At 33.0% G+C, this 18,319-nt stretch overlaps 1 protein-coding gene across 1 annotated transcript in view; it reads right to left on the reverse strand.

Moving 5' to 3' along the window:
- Positions 1-2,106: 2,106 nt before the first annotated feature.
- Positions 2,107-18,319, reverse strand: part of oxt (Xylosyltransferase oxt) — a 335,397-nt gene continuing 319,184 nt past the window's right edge. Inside the window, exon 13 of the mRNA XM_090406721.1 lies at positions 2,107-5,129. Within this exon, the coding sequence (XP_090262847.1) occupies positions 4,635-5,129 (495 nt within the window). The 3' untranslated portion in view covers positions 2,107-4,634. The remainder of the gene's footprint in view (positions 5,130-18,319) is intronic.

Below are 18,319 nucleotides of genomic sequence, written 5' to 3' on the forward strand. Positions count from 1 at the left end.
TCTAGTCTTGTGTGGTAGCTGCATCTTTTTTTTTTTTTTTTTTCCAGATAGAGGGTGCCAAATTAGGACTTTAGTCTTTGTGTTGCTGCTACAATTTTGTTTAACTAGTCTGTTGATTACACCATGTTGTTATAGTCTCGTGTATTGTGACAAACTGTCTGCAGATGCTGGTTATAACACCAGTGAAATATCAGCAATAAGTCAATAAATAATTATTTACTTATTATTCTGTGTTCTAATATATACCGTCAAAAAATAAACAACAATAAATATAAAGAAGAAAGTAACAAAGGTAACTAAATAAATAAAAAGTATTACAAAAGCAATACAAATAGCCATCATTTACAATCGCCCTCCTTTTACACTCTTGTGTCCTGAACAATGGGGAAGCATCACCATCAACAATAACATAGTCAATGAGACTTTTATTTCTTGCATCTGATCTTCTCACTATGTGAATTAGTGTACATTTTTCTGTTGGAACATGTTGTTAGTAATAACTAGTCCATGTTCTTGAAAGATTCCAGCAGGCACTTACCATTATTATTAGCTTTGCTGTTTTCTCAAAATTTTCTGAAACATCTCTATATGTTTGGTAATCATTTCCTACTCTGCTGTTTAGATCTCCAACAAGGACCATCTTTTCCTTCTTTTTTGTAGTGCTAGCTGCCTTCTATAATGCTTCGAAAAATTACTCCAGTCTGTTCACTCTTCCTTAATAGAACCTTCTATGGGACTATAGGCAGAAATTCATCTCATTGTCCAGTTTCCTATTCTGATATTATCTCAGATCACTCTACTTTATATTGCCTGTCATTCAAGAAGATTATTGTCATATTTAGTGTTGAATACTATAGGTACTCCCTTTTTCCTAATTGTCATTTCCCGAATATAACATCTTGCATTTTTTGCTAAGAAATTTTAAATTGTTTCAATATTGAAAAATGGAAGAAGGAAAAAATTATCCCCCCTCCCCCTTCCTCATCACTCCAAGAATTTAAAGTTGAGGACTGTCTGTTATTTACTGCAAACTCAAATTATTACTCCCATTATAACTACTGAAAATTGCTACTGCTAATGTGTTACATCTTTCCTTCCTTTACTTCTCCACTCAGTTTTTCCATGTTTTTCTGTTTTCTGAATTGCAAAGATTCTGAGATGCCAGTGGTTTTTCTTATGGCCACATGCCAAATACAAAATAGAAATACTTTCTTTCCTATACTATGTTTGACTGATGGCCAAAATCGTTTTCTTTTCTCATATCCATTTCACACTAGTCTTATGTAATGTTCAGTTTGTCTATTAAAGATTTTTTTCAGATATGGCAACTGTCTTTATATTAGTGGATTTTAATCAGTTGAGTGCTTTCTTTGCTTTCTAGAGTATCTAAAATAAGGAATCTGATAACTGGAGTTTGTATTCATTGTAAACCAGATGTTGGCATTTAAAATATTAATGTTTCAGCTAAATAATAAAGGTATCATCCATGCAACATAACCAGGCTTATTAGGAAAGCTTTGTAACACTTTAAATCTTTTTCATGTTGAACCTGTTGCTGAGGGAAAAAATGGATATCCAAAGGCTAGGCCCACTAATTTACTAGATTTTTCATTCCCTATAAAAAAAGTAACTAGTTCAAAGGCAGTGAATAAATAAAGCTACAATGTTAAGCAGGAAGAATTCAAATTTTTCATTTGGTTACTACCTTTAGAAATACTACACATACTGATACTGAGGAATACTGCTTAAGAAGTATTTATTGGTAAGTAGCTGAATACACCTTTTTTTATTTAAAATGAATTATCCAAGTCTTTTAAATGAAGAAATATGGCCTGTGCATCATTCATACAGGAATAAGGTACAACAACCAAAGAGGGAATGGAAACTAGTTTAAACAACTAATTTACAATGTACAAATATTTCACTATATGTCTCATATAGAAACGTGAAATATATCAATATATACCTCTATATGAGACATATAATGAAAAAATCAGCCAGAAAAACACACACAATTTAAAGGCATAATAACTGGGCTGTTCATAGCCTTAGTTGCTTCAGCCATAAATATAAAACAACCAACCAATTTCAGTATTTATGCCAACTGTAAAATTTAAAAAAAAATAAATAAATACCAGTGAGAATCAGAATTTTTAGTAGGACTGCTTTCTTCTCATTTAATCAAATCTGTTTCTCAGAATAACTCAAAAGAATACTACACTGACCTGAATTATTCTGTTTGAGATGGTGTTGATAATCATGTAACCCTAAGAAACATGTAAGAATCAATAAGAATTATCATAATCATGAAATAACTTTTAATCAAATTTCTGAAATTAAAAAACATTTTTTATGTGCTATAAATAGCAATACAATCCAACAAGAATTAACCATATTTAAACTGGATTTCAACATAATAAGCAGATGAAACTTGAAAAAACAATATCACAGAGATAAAAAAGAAAATCATTCAAATTATTGTGGCATATATTCTCACTATGGATTGAATTATAATTTAACTGCATTACTTATCATTAAAAATAAATTCAGTTTTACATTTTCCAAATTAGTTTATACATAATGATACTCAGGATTATTTCAAGATTTTTTACTCTTGATAATTCTTTCAACTATTAAATATATATTTAAAAAAAAAATAGAAAGAAAGAAATCCTGTTGGAGTAGTTTTTGTGTTATTTCCTTCCCACACATTGCATATATGTATTTCCATAAATTCCTATAATATAATAGATTTATAACCATATGGAATTAAACTCACATTATCTGGATAACAACAATTTCTCTTTTTTTATAAAACAAACTTAAATATCTGAAATTGCACTTTTTTCTTTTAAAATGACTTTTATCCCACTGTCTCCAAACGTTCTACTATTCAATGTTTAGATGATGACCTTTAATTAGAAAGATACAGGTTTGAATCTCATCTATGATCCAAAGAATTTTTATAAGTGCTTTTCAAATGAAGGCAAGTTAGCAGTTTTCATACAGAGGTAACAGGGTTTTTCATTCCACAAAACAAATCAACCCCACAGAATATGTGCAATCTACAGACAGAAAAATACATTATAACCAATGGCAATATACTGGTTTAATAAGATGGTTCTGCACTTACCTGTCCAAATGGACCCATAGTTGTTACTTCATCATATATACTAATTCATTAATTAATTTATCTTTAACTTTAAAAACTTAAAAAACCTTGAACTTTTCTGACAATTTATTCCATCTGAAAAATACTGCAAGTGTTATACAGAAATATGCTGATTTTAGAAGAAACCAAAGGTAAAAACCGTCTCTTCAAATTATATAAGAAGCCCTACAAAATTTAAATGAAAAATAATTAAATATCATAATAATATTAAAAACAATAAATTTGTAATAATAAATTTTGCAAATAGTTCTCTGAGATCATGGCACATTTCATTTACAATATATTCATTCATTAAGGTATAAATTCCACGAAAAAAAATTATTTATGCAGAAAACTTCTAAAAAAATATTTAACAGAAAGAGCAACTACAATGTTTGAAATCAGAGATCATTATATATCCTCAAAAAACTTTATATGCAGAAAAATAAACCACGAGCTTCAAAATAATCTCTTTCTTATTTAGGAGCAATAATAAAATATCAAATGAAAATAAATGCAAACAAAAGACATAAGGGATAAATCTGCATTATAAAACTCATCAAATATTTTTAGGTGCTTATATTATAAATTTATGCAAGACTCAGGCATTTTCTGAATTATCTCATGATTTTATGATGGACGAATGAAATTTGAAATTAACCAAATACTGGACACAGGACTTTGCTGTTTTTAATCCGTAACACAGTTTTCAAGGAGTAAGCAAGAAATACATTATGCTCTCTGTGTCCAGCAGTTAATTTCAGTTTCACTATCTATTAGCAAAATTTTATATAAGTAACAAATGCTAGCATCAAAACACAGTTTCTTGCCTACAAATAATTACAAAAATGTAGGTTTAAGAATAACATTAAAAAATCTATAATAATACAGCACACTTTTATATACACCATTACTATTATTTTAGAATTGTGAAAAAGAGAAATGAAACACGACATGCAATTGGGATTTTCAAATCAGGCTAATCTTTCTGTCTTTCAGCATGGTAAGGGACATAACAGGAAGGGGGAAAAATGCATATTGCACAAAAATATTTTAAAGCTTATTACAAGTCAGCAATTACTTAAAATTGTAACACTCTGACAAAACTCTGTATTCATTTTCTGTGTATAAAAAAAACACATATTTATGAGCTATGTTATGGAAAACAGTAATCAAATGGCATAAAACTGCTGGAGCTTCAAAAATGATTGTCTTTACATGATATGAAATTTCCTATATGCAGCACAATTTTAAAATTATGTCCATAAAGCATTATTAATTCTGTACAAAGTCTATATTACATATATATATGTATGTACAACATCCACAAACACATGCATGTGCATGTCTTTTGCACTTTTAAGAAAGAATGTTTTTGAGAATTCTGTCCTATAAAAAGTTCATAAAAAATCTGTACATGGCATTCTACAGATAAAAATAAACGATTTTCTATATGTGAACAGGAAATCTTCAAAAATTCAAACTACCTGAATCTTCCAGTCTTTGGGTCAATATCTTTAATCTCAGATTTTGGATCTGGAGATTTTGAACTCCATGCAGTCAAATGACATGGGTCAAGATCCAGATATGGACAGAAAACACCCCCTGTTGGGTGTTGAGGCAGTGAAACAAAACAGGTATCCTGGACACTCCAAAACCCAGTAACTAAACTATCAATCCATTCTTGGAGATCTTTTCCATAACGACGAGAATTTGCTAGAGCTTGCCTCAGAAGAATACTCTTATTTGTATACCCAAGTAATGCTTCAACATTGGTCAGATCATGGTCAATATAAGACTGGCCTGGTCCATTGTGTAGAAATTTCACTTGTTCACTGGATACTCTATGACTACTGTACACTGCTAGAGGGGTAATAAGAAAGCGAGTTTCTGCTACAAGCGACCAATTATATAACAACTGTAATGTCCATATCCCTGGTCGAAGTGGCTGTCGGAAAGAAGGTTTATGGTAAAGGACCTGAAAAGGAGATGACCATAATGTTAATGTTATCATATTCTTCTTAAAGTGTATCATATATCACAAAGAAAATTTTATTTATTTGTATTTATTAATATATATATATATATATTAATAAATTAAGATTTTTAAAACCTTAGCATAGCACAATTAATTTCATTTAATCCAAAGTTGCCTCAAGGACAAAAAATTATCAGCTTTAAATTAAATTAATTAAAATTATACATATCTCCTGGTAATTAGTTTACGGAATTAACAACGCATATAAAGTATATTAATTAAAGGTAACTTTAATGAATAACTTCTATATTTCGGCAATGTCACATTGCCATCTTCAGGAACATAAAGATATGGTATGTGCACTCAGGAACTAACACAAAGCAAATGAGGAAGAAAGCAAGAAACTAATATTGTTCCTAAAGTCCTAATGGTGCCCTCTTGCGGGCTAATTTGGTAGTCTTGGCAGTTGGGCTGAAGTTCTCATAATGAAAGTCTCCCAAATTTGGGGAAGTTTCATGCACCCAAATTTGTTGAGGTTAGGAACGTTTTTTAGAGCTGCTGAAGATTCTTTGAATAATCTTTCGTATTTAAACTTGCTGCGATGAATTATTTTGTATTTAAATACGAAAGATTATTCAAAGAATCTTCAGCAGCTCTAAAAAACGTCCCTAACCTCAGCAGGATATTTCACATGGAAAAGGAAAATATACAAACAAATTGATGGGACAGCCATGGGCTCCCCCCTTTCCCCCCCAGCCAACTTTACATAGAACACCTGGAAAAACAAGCAATCAATACAGCCACTCTCAAACCAACACTTTGGCTACGCTATGTTGATGATGTGCTTGCTATTTGGCCACATGGCCCTGAGACATTGAAAACATTCTTAGCACATTTAAATAGCCAACATCCAAAAATCCACTTTACTATGGAACTGGAAGCCAACAACTGTTTGCCCTTCCTGGATACACTCATCACACGTCTCCCAGATGGTTCCTTATCATTTTCAGTTTTCAGAAAACCCACACATACAGGCAGATACTTACACAAACAATCACACCATCATCCTTCTCAACAATATGGCATATTAAAAACGCTAGCCCATAGAGCGAGAGCAATCTGTTCAAATGACAAGGCTCTTACTGTTGAACTGACTCACTTACGCCACACCTTCTTGGCCAACGGCTACAATCCACAAAAAATAAACAAAATACTAAACACTCCTAAGAAACCCCTCCCACCATCCACCACAGAGAACTACAACAAAACAGTCACCATCCCTTACATTAAAGGCACATCCGAAAAGATCTCAAGAATTCTCAATAAACATAAACTACACACTACATTCAGACCATGTAGCAAACTAGCCACCCTCATTCGCTCACCCAAGGACAGCATTCCTCCTTTATCACATCCAGGAGTCTACCAAGTACCCTGCTCATGCAATCAAGCCTACTACGGTCAAACAGGAAGAACTGTGAATATCTGCATCAGCGAACATAAACGATACGTCCGGAATTATCATTATGGGAAGTCGGGCCTAGCAGACCATGCTCTGGATACCCCTGCACACAGGATCAACTGGAAAAACACAAAAGTACTACACAGAAACCCATATAAATCAGAGAGATTGTTCTTAGAGGCGACAGAAGCCCTAAAACACACTCCAAATCTCAACAAATATGGCTGTATTAACTTGCCGAAGATCTGGGAGACAGTCATATTAAGAAAAAACTAGCACTTTTCTAGGACTCTAGTAATATATGATAGGTTTTTTTTTTTTTTTCAGATAGAGGGCGCCAAAATCAGGACTCTAGTCTTTGTGTTGCTGCTACAATTTTGTTTAAGTACACCATGTTGTTTTAGTCTCACGTATTGTGACAAACAGTGTTTTTGTGCTCTGAAGATGCTGGTTATAATACCAGCGAAATATCAGCATCAAGTTAATAAATTAATTATTTACTTAGTTTGTGTGTTCTATTATACCGTTAAAATAATAAACATCATAATACTATAATTTCCACATTCCAGAATTGCTTAACTTATATACAAAAGAAAAACTGCTAGGTCAGTAAGTGGCTAAAATTTTACGTGGAAGCCAAGCTGTAAAAATATGTACACAAAATTAAGTGTTAAAATACTCTAATAAAATATGTTATCTTGGGAAATGAGCTCTCACTCTTTTGTATTTTTTTGCATGTTAGGTTTTTAGGTAGTTTTCGGTATTGAGACCACGTATAAAGAGTTTATTAAAAATTAACAATTAAAAAACCCTACAAGTTTCGTGCGTTGTAAGACTTACATCATCAGGGGTCATGGTACATAATTACATAATTTACAATTAATTACACATATTAGATGTTTTTAATTACTTCACAAGTGTTAAATAATTGAGAAACCAGAATACAAATTATATATTCATTGCATGCATGTTGGAACATTGCTAATGTTGTCACATTCTGTGGTTCACTAGCATACCACTGACCTAGGTATGCTATATCCTAGGTCAGTGGCCGTTAAATTTTTGAAGGCAGACCATACTTTATGTAAAATCAAGCCTTGATTTTTATTGCACTATGTAGGGAACCTAAGCATTTGTGCAGCTTCTTTAAATTTTCTTGTGAAACAATTATTATCAATATATGTAATGTTTGTCTGTTGCCAGAGTACTTGATGGCCAGTGACTGTGTGGAATGCTAAATGTGATTTGTTATCCCTTCTTTTTTCGATGTCTTTTACATGTTCAGACATGCAGATCTCTCCTGACTTTCCCATCTGGCCTACATAACAAATGCCACAAGAGCAATGAATCTCATAGACGCCTGGTTTTTTTAATGGCGTGATGTGGTGGTTTTGGTGGATGTAGGAATATTGATATTTTTTGTAAATGTAGAAAAGCCACTTTAAGTTGTACTCATGGAGCATCATAGCCACTTTATCCATGACATTTTTGATGTACAGCAGCGTGACTGCATTCTTGAGATCTTGTTTAAGTAAGGGAGTTGCAAGAGATGTATTAAAAGTTTAACTTGCTTCAACAAGAAAAAGAAAAACATCTAGATCAGTCTAAAGTGGCGATTAATCTTTCTTCCAAAGTCTTGTCAAAAACGGAAAAAAACTCCCAAGTAAGGTTTTAATTTTGCCTTATCTCCACAGAATATTCCAAAAGTAGACATCATAGTGCAAATTGAGAAAGGAATCTGCAATCTTCCTAGAGATTCAGCAAATCTCATCCACATACAAAGTTCAGCTGTATTATTAAAATGTAAAGTACCACGTAGAAACTTACCTAAATCGGAATCCATAACCCTTAAAGAATTAAGACGAGATAAAAACATAGTAATAATCAAGGCAAGACAAAGATACAACAGTAGTTATGAATTCAGACGAATACACAAGAAAAATTAACATCCTATTAGAGGATTCCAATACCTATTCATCTTTAGACAGGGATCCCACATGGTGCACATAATAAAACCAACGAGTTGATCAAAAAGTTACATAATTGGCCAGAAGAATTAAAAAGATCTTTATCAACAAAACATCCACTGGTTCCAAGAATTTATGGAGCACCAAAAATTCATAAAAAAGATATTCCATTACGGCCAATTGTAGATGGAAGAGATTCTCCGGCCTCAAACTTACACACTGACATAATGGTCAGTTTTGATGTCTCCTCCTTATTTACGAATGTCCCTCTCAAAGAATCCTTAGAGCTAATCCAAGCTAAATTTCCTCCCGATATCACAGCCGTATTTCAGTTCACAATGAACTCAGGCTATTTTGTTTGGCAAGGAAAATTCTACAAACAAATAGAGGGGACAGCCATGGGTTCTCCACTCTCCCCACCCTTGGCCAACTTTTATATGGAGACTTTTGAAGAGCAAGCCTTGAACTCTGCCCCACAAAAACCAACCATTTGGCTTCGCTATGTAGAGGACCTATTCGCTATTTGGCCACATGGCTCCGATGCACTCCTCTCCTTCTTAACACACTTAAACAACCAACACCCCAGAATCAAATTCACCCTGGAAGAGAAAGGAATCTGCGCCAAATATGTAGAGGACCTATTCGCTATTTGGCCACATGGCTCCGATGCACTCCTCTCCTTCTTAACACACTTAAACAACCAACACCCCAGAATCAAATTCACCCTGGAAGAGAAAAAAACAACTGCATTCCGTTCTTAGACACACTAATCACCCGCCAGCCTGATAGAACCTTGGTTTTCTCAGTATATAGAAAACCCACCCATACAGGCAGATACATTCACCAACAATCCCCCCCCCCCCCCCCTCACAACAATATGGAATCATTAAGACACTACACAACAGGGCTAAACTTATCTGCTCGAATGAGAATGCCCTAACCACAGAATGAAACCACATCCTCAACACGTTCTCAGCCAATAGCTACCCCTCAAAAAATCCAAAAAATATTAAAACCAGTAAACCACAACCCCCCCCTCCCCCCTCACAACAAGGATTACTCTAAATCCGTCACCATACCTTACATCCAAGGCACCTCAGAAAAAATCACAAAAATCCTAAAAAAACATAACTTCTTGTTACAAACCATATAAAAAATTGGCATCCCTTATCCGCTCAACAAAAGACCAACCTCCCCCCCCCCCTAAACCTACCTGGTGTGTACCAGGTCCCTTGCAGCTGTAAGCTGTCCTACTTTGGCCAAACAGGCAGGACAGCAAATATCAGAATTTCAGAACACAAGGACTACATCCGGTTTCACCAATACAGCCACTCTGGTCTTGCTGACCATGCTCTGGATACCTGTGATAGAATACGGTGGAAAAAAGCCAGGATAATACATCATAGCAAATACAGATATGAAAGGCTTTTCATAGAATCAGCTTCAGCCCTAAGAAACAAGCCAAACCTCAACAAATTTGGCTGCATGAGACTTCCCCAAATTTGGGAAACTTACATCAGAAGACCTTCAGCCCAATCGCCCAAGAATACCAACATCGCCCGCTAGAGGGCACCATCAGGACTTTAGGAGAAATAATAGCTTCATTCTTCTTACTCATTTATTGTTTTTGCTGTGCCTGCGTGCACGTATCTTGTACCTAAGTTCTTGAAAATGGCAGCGTGACGTTGCCGAAATATAGAAATATATTAAAATTTATTTTAATGTATATCCTAGTACGTTGTAATTTCCTGAAATAATATAGTGAAAATGCATAACCAACGTCTAAGCCTTTCCACGAGAACCACATATAGGAAAAACAATCATTTATAAAGAATGGTTTGCATTTCATTAAAAAGGTAAAGGGTATAAATATAGAACCTTCAGACATCTTAGCAAGTTTGATATAGTCAGTCTCTTCACCAATGTACCCAGAAATGACACAGTGGATCTACTTGGAAACCTTTTCCCACCGGACACTGTAGGACTTTTGAAACACTGCATGGAAAACACTTTTTTCATTTTTCAAGACAAATATTGGGAACAAAAACAAGCAGATCTCAGATCTCTGCAAAGGTAATTTTAATTACCTTTCCTTCATATCCTTGTTGAAGTAAACAATGAGGGAAAAAAAAAGTTATCCTTCTCCATAAACAGAAAACCCATCACCACAACAGAAAGATTTTTAAATGCTGCTTCACACCACCATCCATGGTAAAAAATAGGCATAATTAAAACTTTGCAAGACAAGGCATACAATATATCTAGCACACCGATTAAAAGAAATGAATTACACTACCTGGCACAGAACCTTGCACTTAATGATTTCGAACCCAAGACGATCAAAAAAATTCTTAACACATCATGGTTTACCCTCTTTCTCCAGCTCTAGTCAACCTATTTATGGAAAATTTCAAAACAAATGCATTAAAAATCTACCAGAAAGAGACCCAAACTTTGCCTACATTACGTCGATGATATTTTCATTATTTGGCCGGGAACAGTAGATGAGCTGATTGCTTTTAAAGATTATCTAAACAACTTGCATTCCAATAAAAAATTCACTAGTGTACTAGAACAGCATAAAAAATTACCTTTCCTTCATATACTTGTTGAAGTAAACAAAGAGGAAAATAAAAAGTTATCCTTCTCCGTAAATGGAAAACCCATCACCACAACGGAAAGATTTTTAAATGCTGCTTCACACCACCATCCATTGAAAAAAAATAGGCATAATTAAAACTTTGCAAGACGAGGCATACAATATATATAACACACCGATTAAAAGAAATGAAGAATTACACTACCTGGCACAGAACCTTGCACTTAATGGTTACGAACCAAAGATGATCAAAAAAATTCTTACCACCTGCAACTTCCTTACTTAAACAAGATTTCAAGAATGCAATCATGCTGAAGTACATCAAAAATGTCACAGACAAAGTGGCTGTGATGCTTCATGAATACAACATAATAGTGGCTTCTCTACCTTTACAAAAAATACTAAGATTCCTACACCCACCAAAACCACCACCACATCACCCCATGAAAAAACCAGGCTTCTATGAGATTCATTGCTCTTGTGGTATTTGTTATGTAGGCCAGATGGGAAGGTGGAGAGATCCACATGTCTGAGCATGTAAAAGACGTCCCAAAAAAAAAAAAAAAAAAAAAAGAGCACAAATAATGTTTAGCATTCCACACAGCCACTACTGGCCATCAAGTACTCTGACAACAGACAAACATTGCATATATTGATAATAATTGTTTCACAAGAAAATACAAAGAAGCCACACAAATGCTTAGGATCCCTACACAGTGCAATAAAAATCAAGGCTTGATTTTACATCAAGTGTGGTCTGCCTTCATCAAAAATTTAACTGCTACGGTCCTAGGATATATATGTAGCACATGTGAACCACAGAATGTAACAAGAACTAGCAATGTTCCAATATGCATACAGTAACGAATATATAATTTGTCTTCTGGTTTCTCAATTATTTAATACTTGTGAAGTTATTAAAAACATCTAATATGTGTAATTAATTGTAAAGAACTTTTGTTGAGTAAAACGTTTATGTACCATTACCCGTGATGATGTAAGTCTTTCAAAGCACGAAACTTGGGTTTTTTAATTGTTTATTTTTAATAAACTCTTTATACTAATATGTGGTTGGTGTCAATACCGAAAACTACCTACAGAAACCCACATCTAATAACCTTTTTTTTTTTTTTTTTTTAAAGAAATTCTGTTTTGGCTAGTGCATGCCAGTTTGTGTACATGGAAGATGGAAGTTTATGTGAAAATCTTATAGTATTAATTTAACTTTGGTCATGGATATTTCTACATCGTTTCTCTTCAGATTTTAATTTAATTGTTTAGTAGTCCCGTGTAATCAAATAATTCCTCTGAATTCAATGAACCCTGCAATGTGAATGCTAAAATCTTTTTCAAAGAAAAGAAAAGCTGTTACCTTAAAAAAAAAAAACAAAGATATGCGAGCAAAAGTGGGTAGAAACTAAACAAAGGATAGAAAATTAGTTAGTGCACTTAGTAACATCACAGACAATGCAAAAAAGAATCATAAAATTGCCAAGCAAATGAAAGCGGTGAACAGTTATCTGAACAGTGCTTATAGTAAAAAAAAAAAAAAAAAAATGGAGATGATTCTAGCTTTATGCACATGCAGCATCAAAATAATGAAAGTATTTCAATCTTGACTCAAGTATTCAAGGACAAACCCAAAAATGCTTGTCTGTCTTTAAAAAGTGATAATCTCGAGGTTAATTTATTCTGGTGCTAGACATTTCCAAAAATCTAAAATCTGTCATAACTCCACAATGTAAAACAGAGGGAAGAAGCTGATGAAATTTCATAAGCATACTAAAGTCAGTATACCTTTAGATGTGTTTCACTTAGATGAAATTGATCTGTTTTGGAAATGCATGCCCATCTAAACACGGTTTCCACTGAAGGCCAATAAAGGATGCAAAACACATTATGATGAGGTTAGGGAGAAAACCTGCACAGATCAGACAACATTAATGCATCAAAGTGTTTGCGCAAAACGTAGTGAGTGCAGTTTAATTTTTTTTTCTTGTTTCCTATTTTTACTACTTTTTTTTCCCCCTTACTATAAAATTTTCCATAATTTAATAGCATGTTAAATTACATTGCACATTTACTTTGGTGTTTATGAGTCAAATAAATCTTCCCTTTATAAAGCTGATTTGTGTGTTTTTTCTTTATTTCTATTTCCATACAGCTATGAAATATAATCTCTCTCTCTCTCTCTCTCTCATAATGCAAATTTTGAGTTGCACAACATTACTGTGAGATGCATTACTTGCATAATTTGACTTACTACTATATGTTTATAGTAATTATTATTTTCTTTCCTGCAAAGGTATTCTAAATTACAATACAACATGAAAATAGCAGATATTAGAATTTCGGAAAACACGATTTTCTCACTCCCTTGAGACTGGGTATAAAATACAGTGGTCAAAAATAAAATAAAGTTAACTAATTAGGTTTGAAAAATGATAAAAATTAATGAATGAACCTAAGATTTGATTTTTGCAAGAGGACTCATGTTTTTCACTATAAATTTTTGTTTGCTGTTATTTAGTAAGAACAAACATATCTATGTTTATTCTTCACTTATAAACTATTTTTCGGTTTGCATAAATGCACATATTAATATGATCACATTATAACTAATATCCTTTGTGCATTATGAAATGTGGAGGAGGGGTGTGAAACTTCTCATTTTACAGTATAAAATCTCTCATGATATGAAATTTATCATGTTCGATTTCACATGTTTTTCTAAGGAGATCACACTTAAAGAAATGTCAAGTTTGTCTATAATAATCTTGTATTTGTAATAACTTAACCATGAGCCTTTTGTCAAAATTATGTGGTGCATGACGTCATTATGTAAATGCTGTTAACTCATGTCAACATGACCACATGGGTACAAAAGAAGGACAGGTCTTCATAAGGTGAAATGTCTAGAAAGACTTAGTTTTCCAAATCTTCTCTTACTTGGGTCCACCACCACGTGAGGTATGATGTCGGTAATCGAAAGAGAAGCGGCATAGGTCTGAGGGTTCTCAATCTTTTCCTACCTGGATCCACTGCCATGAGAAGTACTGTGTTGATCGTCGGAACATCTCACATTATCGGCATGTTAAGGGTCCTAGAGGGCATAGAATAACCGATGACTTGAACAAAGAAGAAATTTGGTAGGAGGTCAAGAATGAGCCAGCAGAAAGAAAGAAAAAATGCACTTTCGTGTAGAAAGAAGATTCATGTAAAAGGCAGTGCTGAACAAGAATCGTAAGTACAGTCGGGTCTCTTTTTATGGGGTAGATACGTTCCACAGAAAACCGCATATAAAAAAATGCACAAAAAAGACCTAACTTACATCGAAAAATTAGGAACACATTCCATACTTTTCTAAAACTGCACAAAACCAAAGCAATGAATTAAAATAAACCTAAAATCGTATAAAAAATTTTTATAAAAATTCAGGAAAATAAGAATGCCTAAGTTTGTTTTAAAGCTTCATTCATTTAATTTTATTGAAAAGTAACAATTTTTTTTTTATATTTTGTCATTAGAATTATCGTCGCTATTAGACAATATTCGGCAACATTTGTGAACTGGTGCAAAATCACTTTCATCACTAGAAGAAACAATCAGCGCATCAGATCTGTATGATAAAAGCAATAGTTCTTCACAAACAGAATTAGCTTCACCCTCATGCTGTGCTGATTTTTTTCTTCTGACAATGTAACCAGTGATTAAATTTTGCGATGATGATTTTACTTATTTTTTATACAGCTCACGATATCCAGACATACAGTTCTTCAGCTCACGTTGGAATTTAAAGGCTCGTTCAGAATTTGTACAATTAACAAGAAAACGATTTTCCAATTTATTGCACAGTTCAAGACCTCAAATTATATTTGCAGTAAGGGGGACAGGTTTTTCTTCTGCTTCACTATCATTTTCTGGATCATCGATGATATCTAAAGTTAATCGATGATATCTAAAGTTAATCCAATAATATCATCATCATCACTCAAGGCATTATCCACAACCAGTTCGTCTATATCATTCTGGCTAAATGTATCAAAACCTTCTCCACAAATTTCCTGTGCCAAAGTAATGATTTGAAATGATAATGTAGATGTTTGCATGGTTGCACCGTTTGCAACACATCCAGGCCAAGCTGCTTTCCAGCAGGCATTTAAAGTTTGTGGTCTTATTTCAGCGATAGCAGATGCAGCATGATTTAAGCAGTCCAAAATAGAAAATTTTTTCCAAACGTCAGTTAATGTTAATAATTCATTTTCTAGTTTATCCAACATAAATTGAAAAGTGTGCTTAACTTAATATTTTTTAAAAGTAGTAATTAAGCCTCGATTTAATGGCTGAATAATGCTTGTTGTATTGGGTGAAAAAAACACTACCTGCAGATTTGGATGTTCTAAATACGGATGACTTGGTGCATTGTCAACAATTAATAAAACTTTAAAATCAAGAGCTCTTTGTTTCATATATGTTTCCTCCTCTAGTACAAAGCAATTATTGAATCATTCAGTAAATACAGCAGTTGTTATCCAGGCCTTTGTATTAGCCATCCAATGTATTTGTAGCATCCAATTTGTAGCAGTACATCGATTTCCTGATGTACTGCTACAAAGTAACAACGTTACTCGATCTTTGCTTGCTTTAAATCCACTTGCTTTTTTCTCAGACTTTGCAATGTAAGTTCGACTAGGCATTTTCTTCCAAAACAATCCTGTTTCGTCATGCTAAACACTTGATTGGGACAATATCCACCATTTTCAATAATTTTCGCTTCTCTTGAAAATTTTTGGCTGCTTCTTCATCTGCTGCTGCAACCTTGTCTGTAATCTTCACATTATGAAGTGCATTCCTTTTTAAAAACCCGGTTAACAATCCTTTGCTAGCCAATAATTCTTTACCTGGGAAGTGGAAGTAGGCAGCTCCAATTGCTTCATCTGCTCATAAAACTGAAGAGTTTTTTGTTTAATTAAATAACCACTTATAGAATTCTTCTTTGCGTTAATTCTTCAATCCAAATTATGAGCGCTCATTCCATTTTTTCTAATAAAGCATCTCTTGAGTACGATAATAATTTGGCACTTAGTTTTGTGCTAGAAATACAGATTTTCTTATTATGACTTCATTCTTTTTAATTGCTCTTATAGTAGATTGGACTAAATTCAAATGTTTACCAATCTCTCTAGATCCCTCTCCTAAACGATCTAAAATTGCAATTTTTATTTCCAAAGAAATTGCTTTTCTTTGGTGCTTTTTTTTCCTCCATTGGGCCAAATTAAATATTTAAAATAAAATTAGCAAACTTTAGACTTTTGATAATGAAAAGACAAACACTTACTCACATGCAAAATGAAACTTCATGGATACTCACTGTTTACATGTTACTCAAGTTACGCCAGAATGTGCTGCAACACGCTGTTCATTATGTACAACGGTACATAAGTTTTGAAGTTATGCACCGCACAACTTCAAATCTGCATAAAAAAGGTACGCATAAAAAGAGACCCAAGTGTACTTATATATGTGATATTTCCGAGCAAGAATGTACATCAACTGTGTCTGCCTATGGGCAAAATAAGATTGTGTAAGTTAATATTGAATTAAGCTCACTCAAGGTGTGTCTTAATCTCAACTGTGTATAATTAATTATTGTAAGAGCAAGAAGAGTACTGTATTAGATAATGTAAATTAATATGGAATTATTAATTTTCATTTTTGTGTATGTACGAATAGTAGGATATTCTAGATTGTGACTTCACTTTAAGAGAAGAAATATAGAACTAAGTCTGATTCAGGAAGAATTGAAATTAACAGAATTGTAATGCAATTGTGTGTGTGTGTGTTAATGTGGATCAGACGATGTAAATAATCCTTTTGATTTAATTAAATGGTTTGTGAACATTGGACTGATTCTGTCAATGCACTATTCTGAAAAATTCGAACCTACATAAAAATAAGTTTAGTGATCAATAATCAAGCCACGACTGATTAAAGGTAAAGATTAACATAAGCAGGGAAATAAAACAATATCTGCTTTGTCTTCAGTTTATAAATCTTATAATCTTGCACTCAATACATAGTCTAATTGGCACAGCCAAAAAACAAATAAATTTGTTAGACTATAGAGCAGTGATTCTCAACCTTTTTTTCAGCATGGTACACATTTAATAATTTTAAAATTTGGTGGCACACTAACAATAAGATAAATTTAAAAGAATTTTACTTGGTTAATTAATTCATGTACCTATAATATATTTTGTAAAAATAGCATACAATAATAATTTGCAATAAAATATAAAATGAAATTGCATTACAAAGATAAATTACATTGCAAAGATAAATTAAATGTAATTTATTATTTAATGATAAATTACATTTAATGCAAAATTTGAGCATGCTTTTTTTTTGATAACTTCATTTATATTTGGGCATATAAATGATAATGCTACTCTCATTTCGTGATCCAGATTTAAAAGTCTGGATCTTTTTTTTTGTTTTTATATCGGTCAAAGCCGAAAATCCGAACTCGCACAAATAAGATGTGGAAAATTGTAATAACACACTTAAATGATTGTGAATTGTTGGATAAATCTCGGTTATTAACAGAAATCAGTTCTTATTCTTCTTTCAAAGTTAGTTCATACACCGATGTGTTGTTTATTACAAATGGATTCCGAATCCAATCAAATTTTTTTATTTCTAAATTTGGAAAGTATTGAACAATTTTTTGCTCTAGTATTGTCAAATGATCAATAACTATTTTACGAATCATTTTATAACAATCTTTTGGAACTGACTCAAACTTTTCTAAACTACCTTCTTGTGCTTTATTCTTCCATAAAGTAATTTTTTTTTTGAAATCCCAACAATTTATCGGTTGAGTTTAAAATATTTTCTTTCGGTGCTTGCAAACTCGTATTTATGTTATTAAAAATAACAAAAATATCAGATAAGTTAGCCAGCTTAGCACACCATATTTTGTCATCCAACAAACCAACAAAATCATTATGATCTTGTTCAAAAAATATCTTTATCTCATTTTTTAATTCAAGCACGCGAGACAAAACTTTCCCTCTGGATAACCACCTGACTTTTGTGTGTAGTAACAATGATTCGTATTTAGACTCCGTAGCCTGGCATAATTGACTAAACAGGTGACTTT

Source organism: Typopeltis vanoorti, chromosome 17 (assembly GCF_054136105.1).
Source record: "Typopeltis vanoorti isolate ZY-2024b chromosome 17, IOZ_Tvanoo_1.0, whole genome shotgun sequence".
NCBI classification, from domain to species: Eukaryota; Metazoa; Arthropoda; class Arachnida; order Uropygi; family Thelyphonidae; genus Typopeltis; species Typopeltis vanoorti.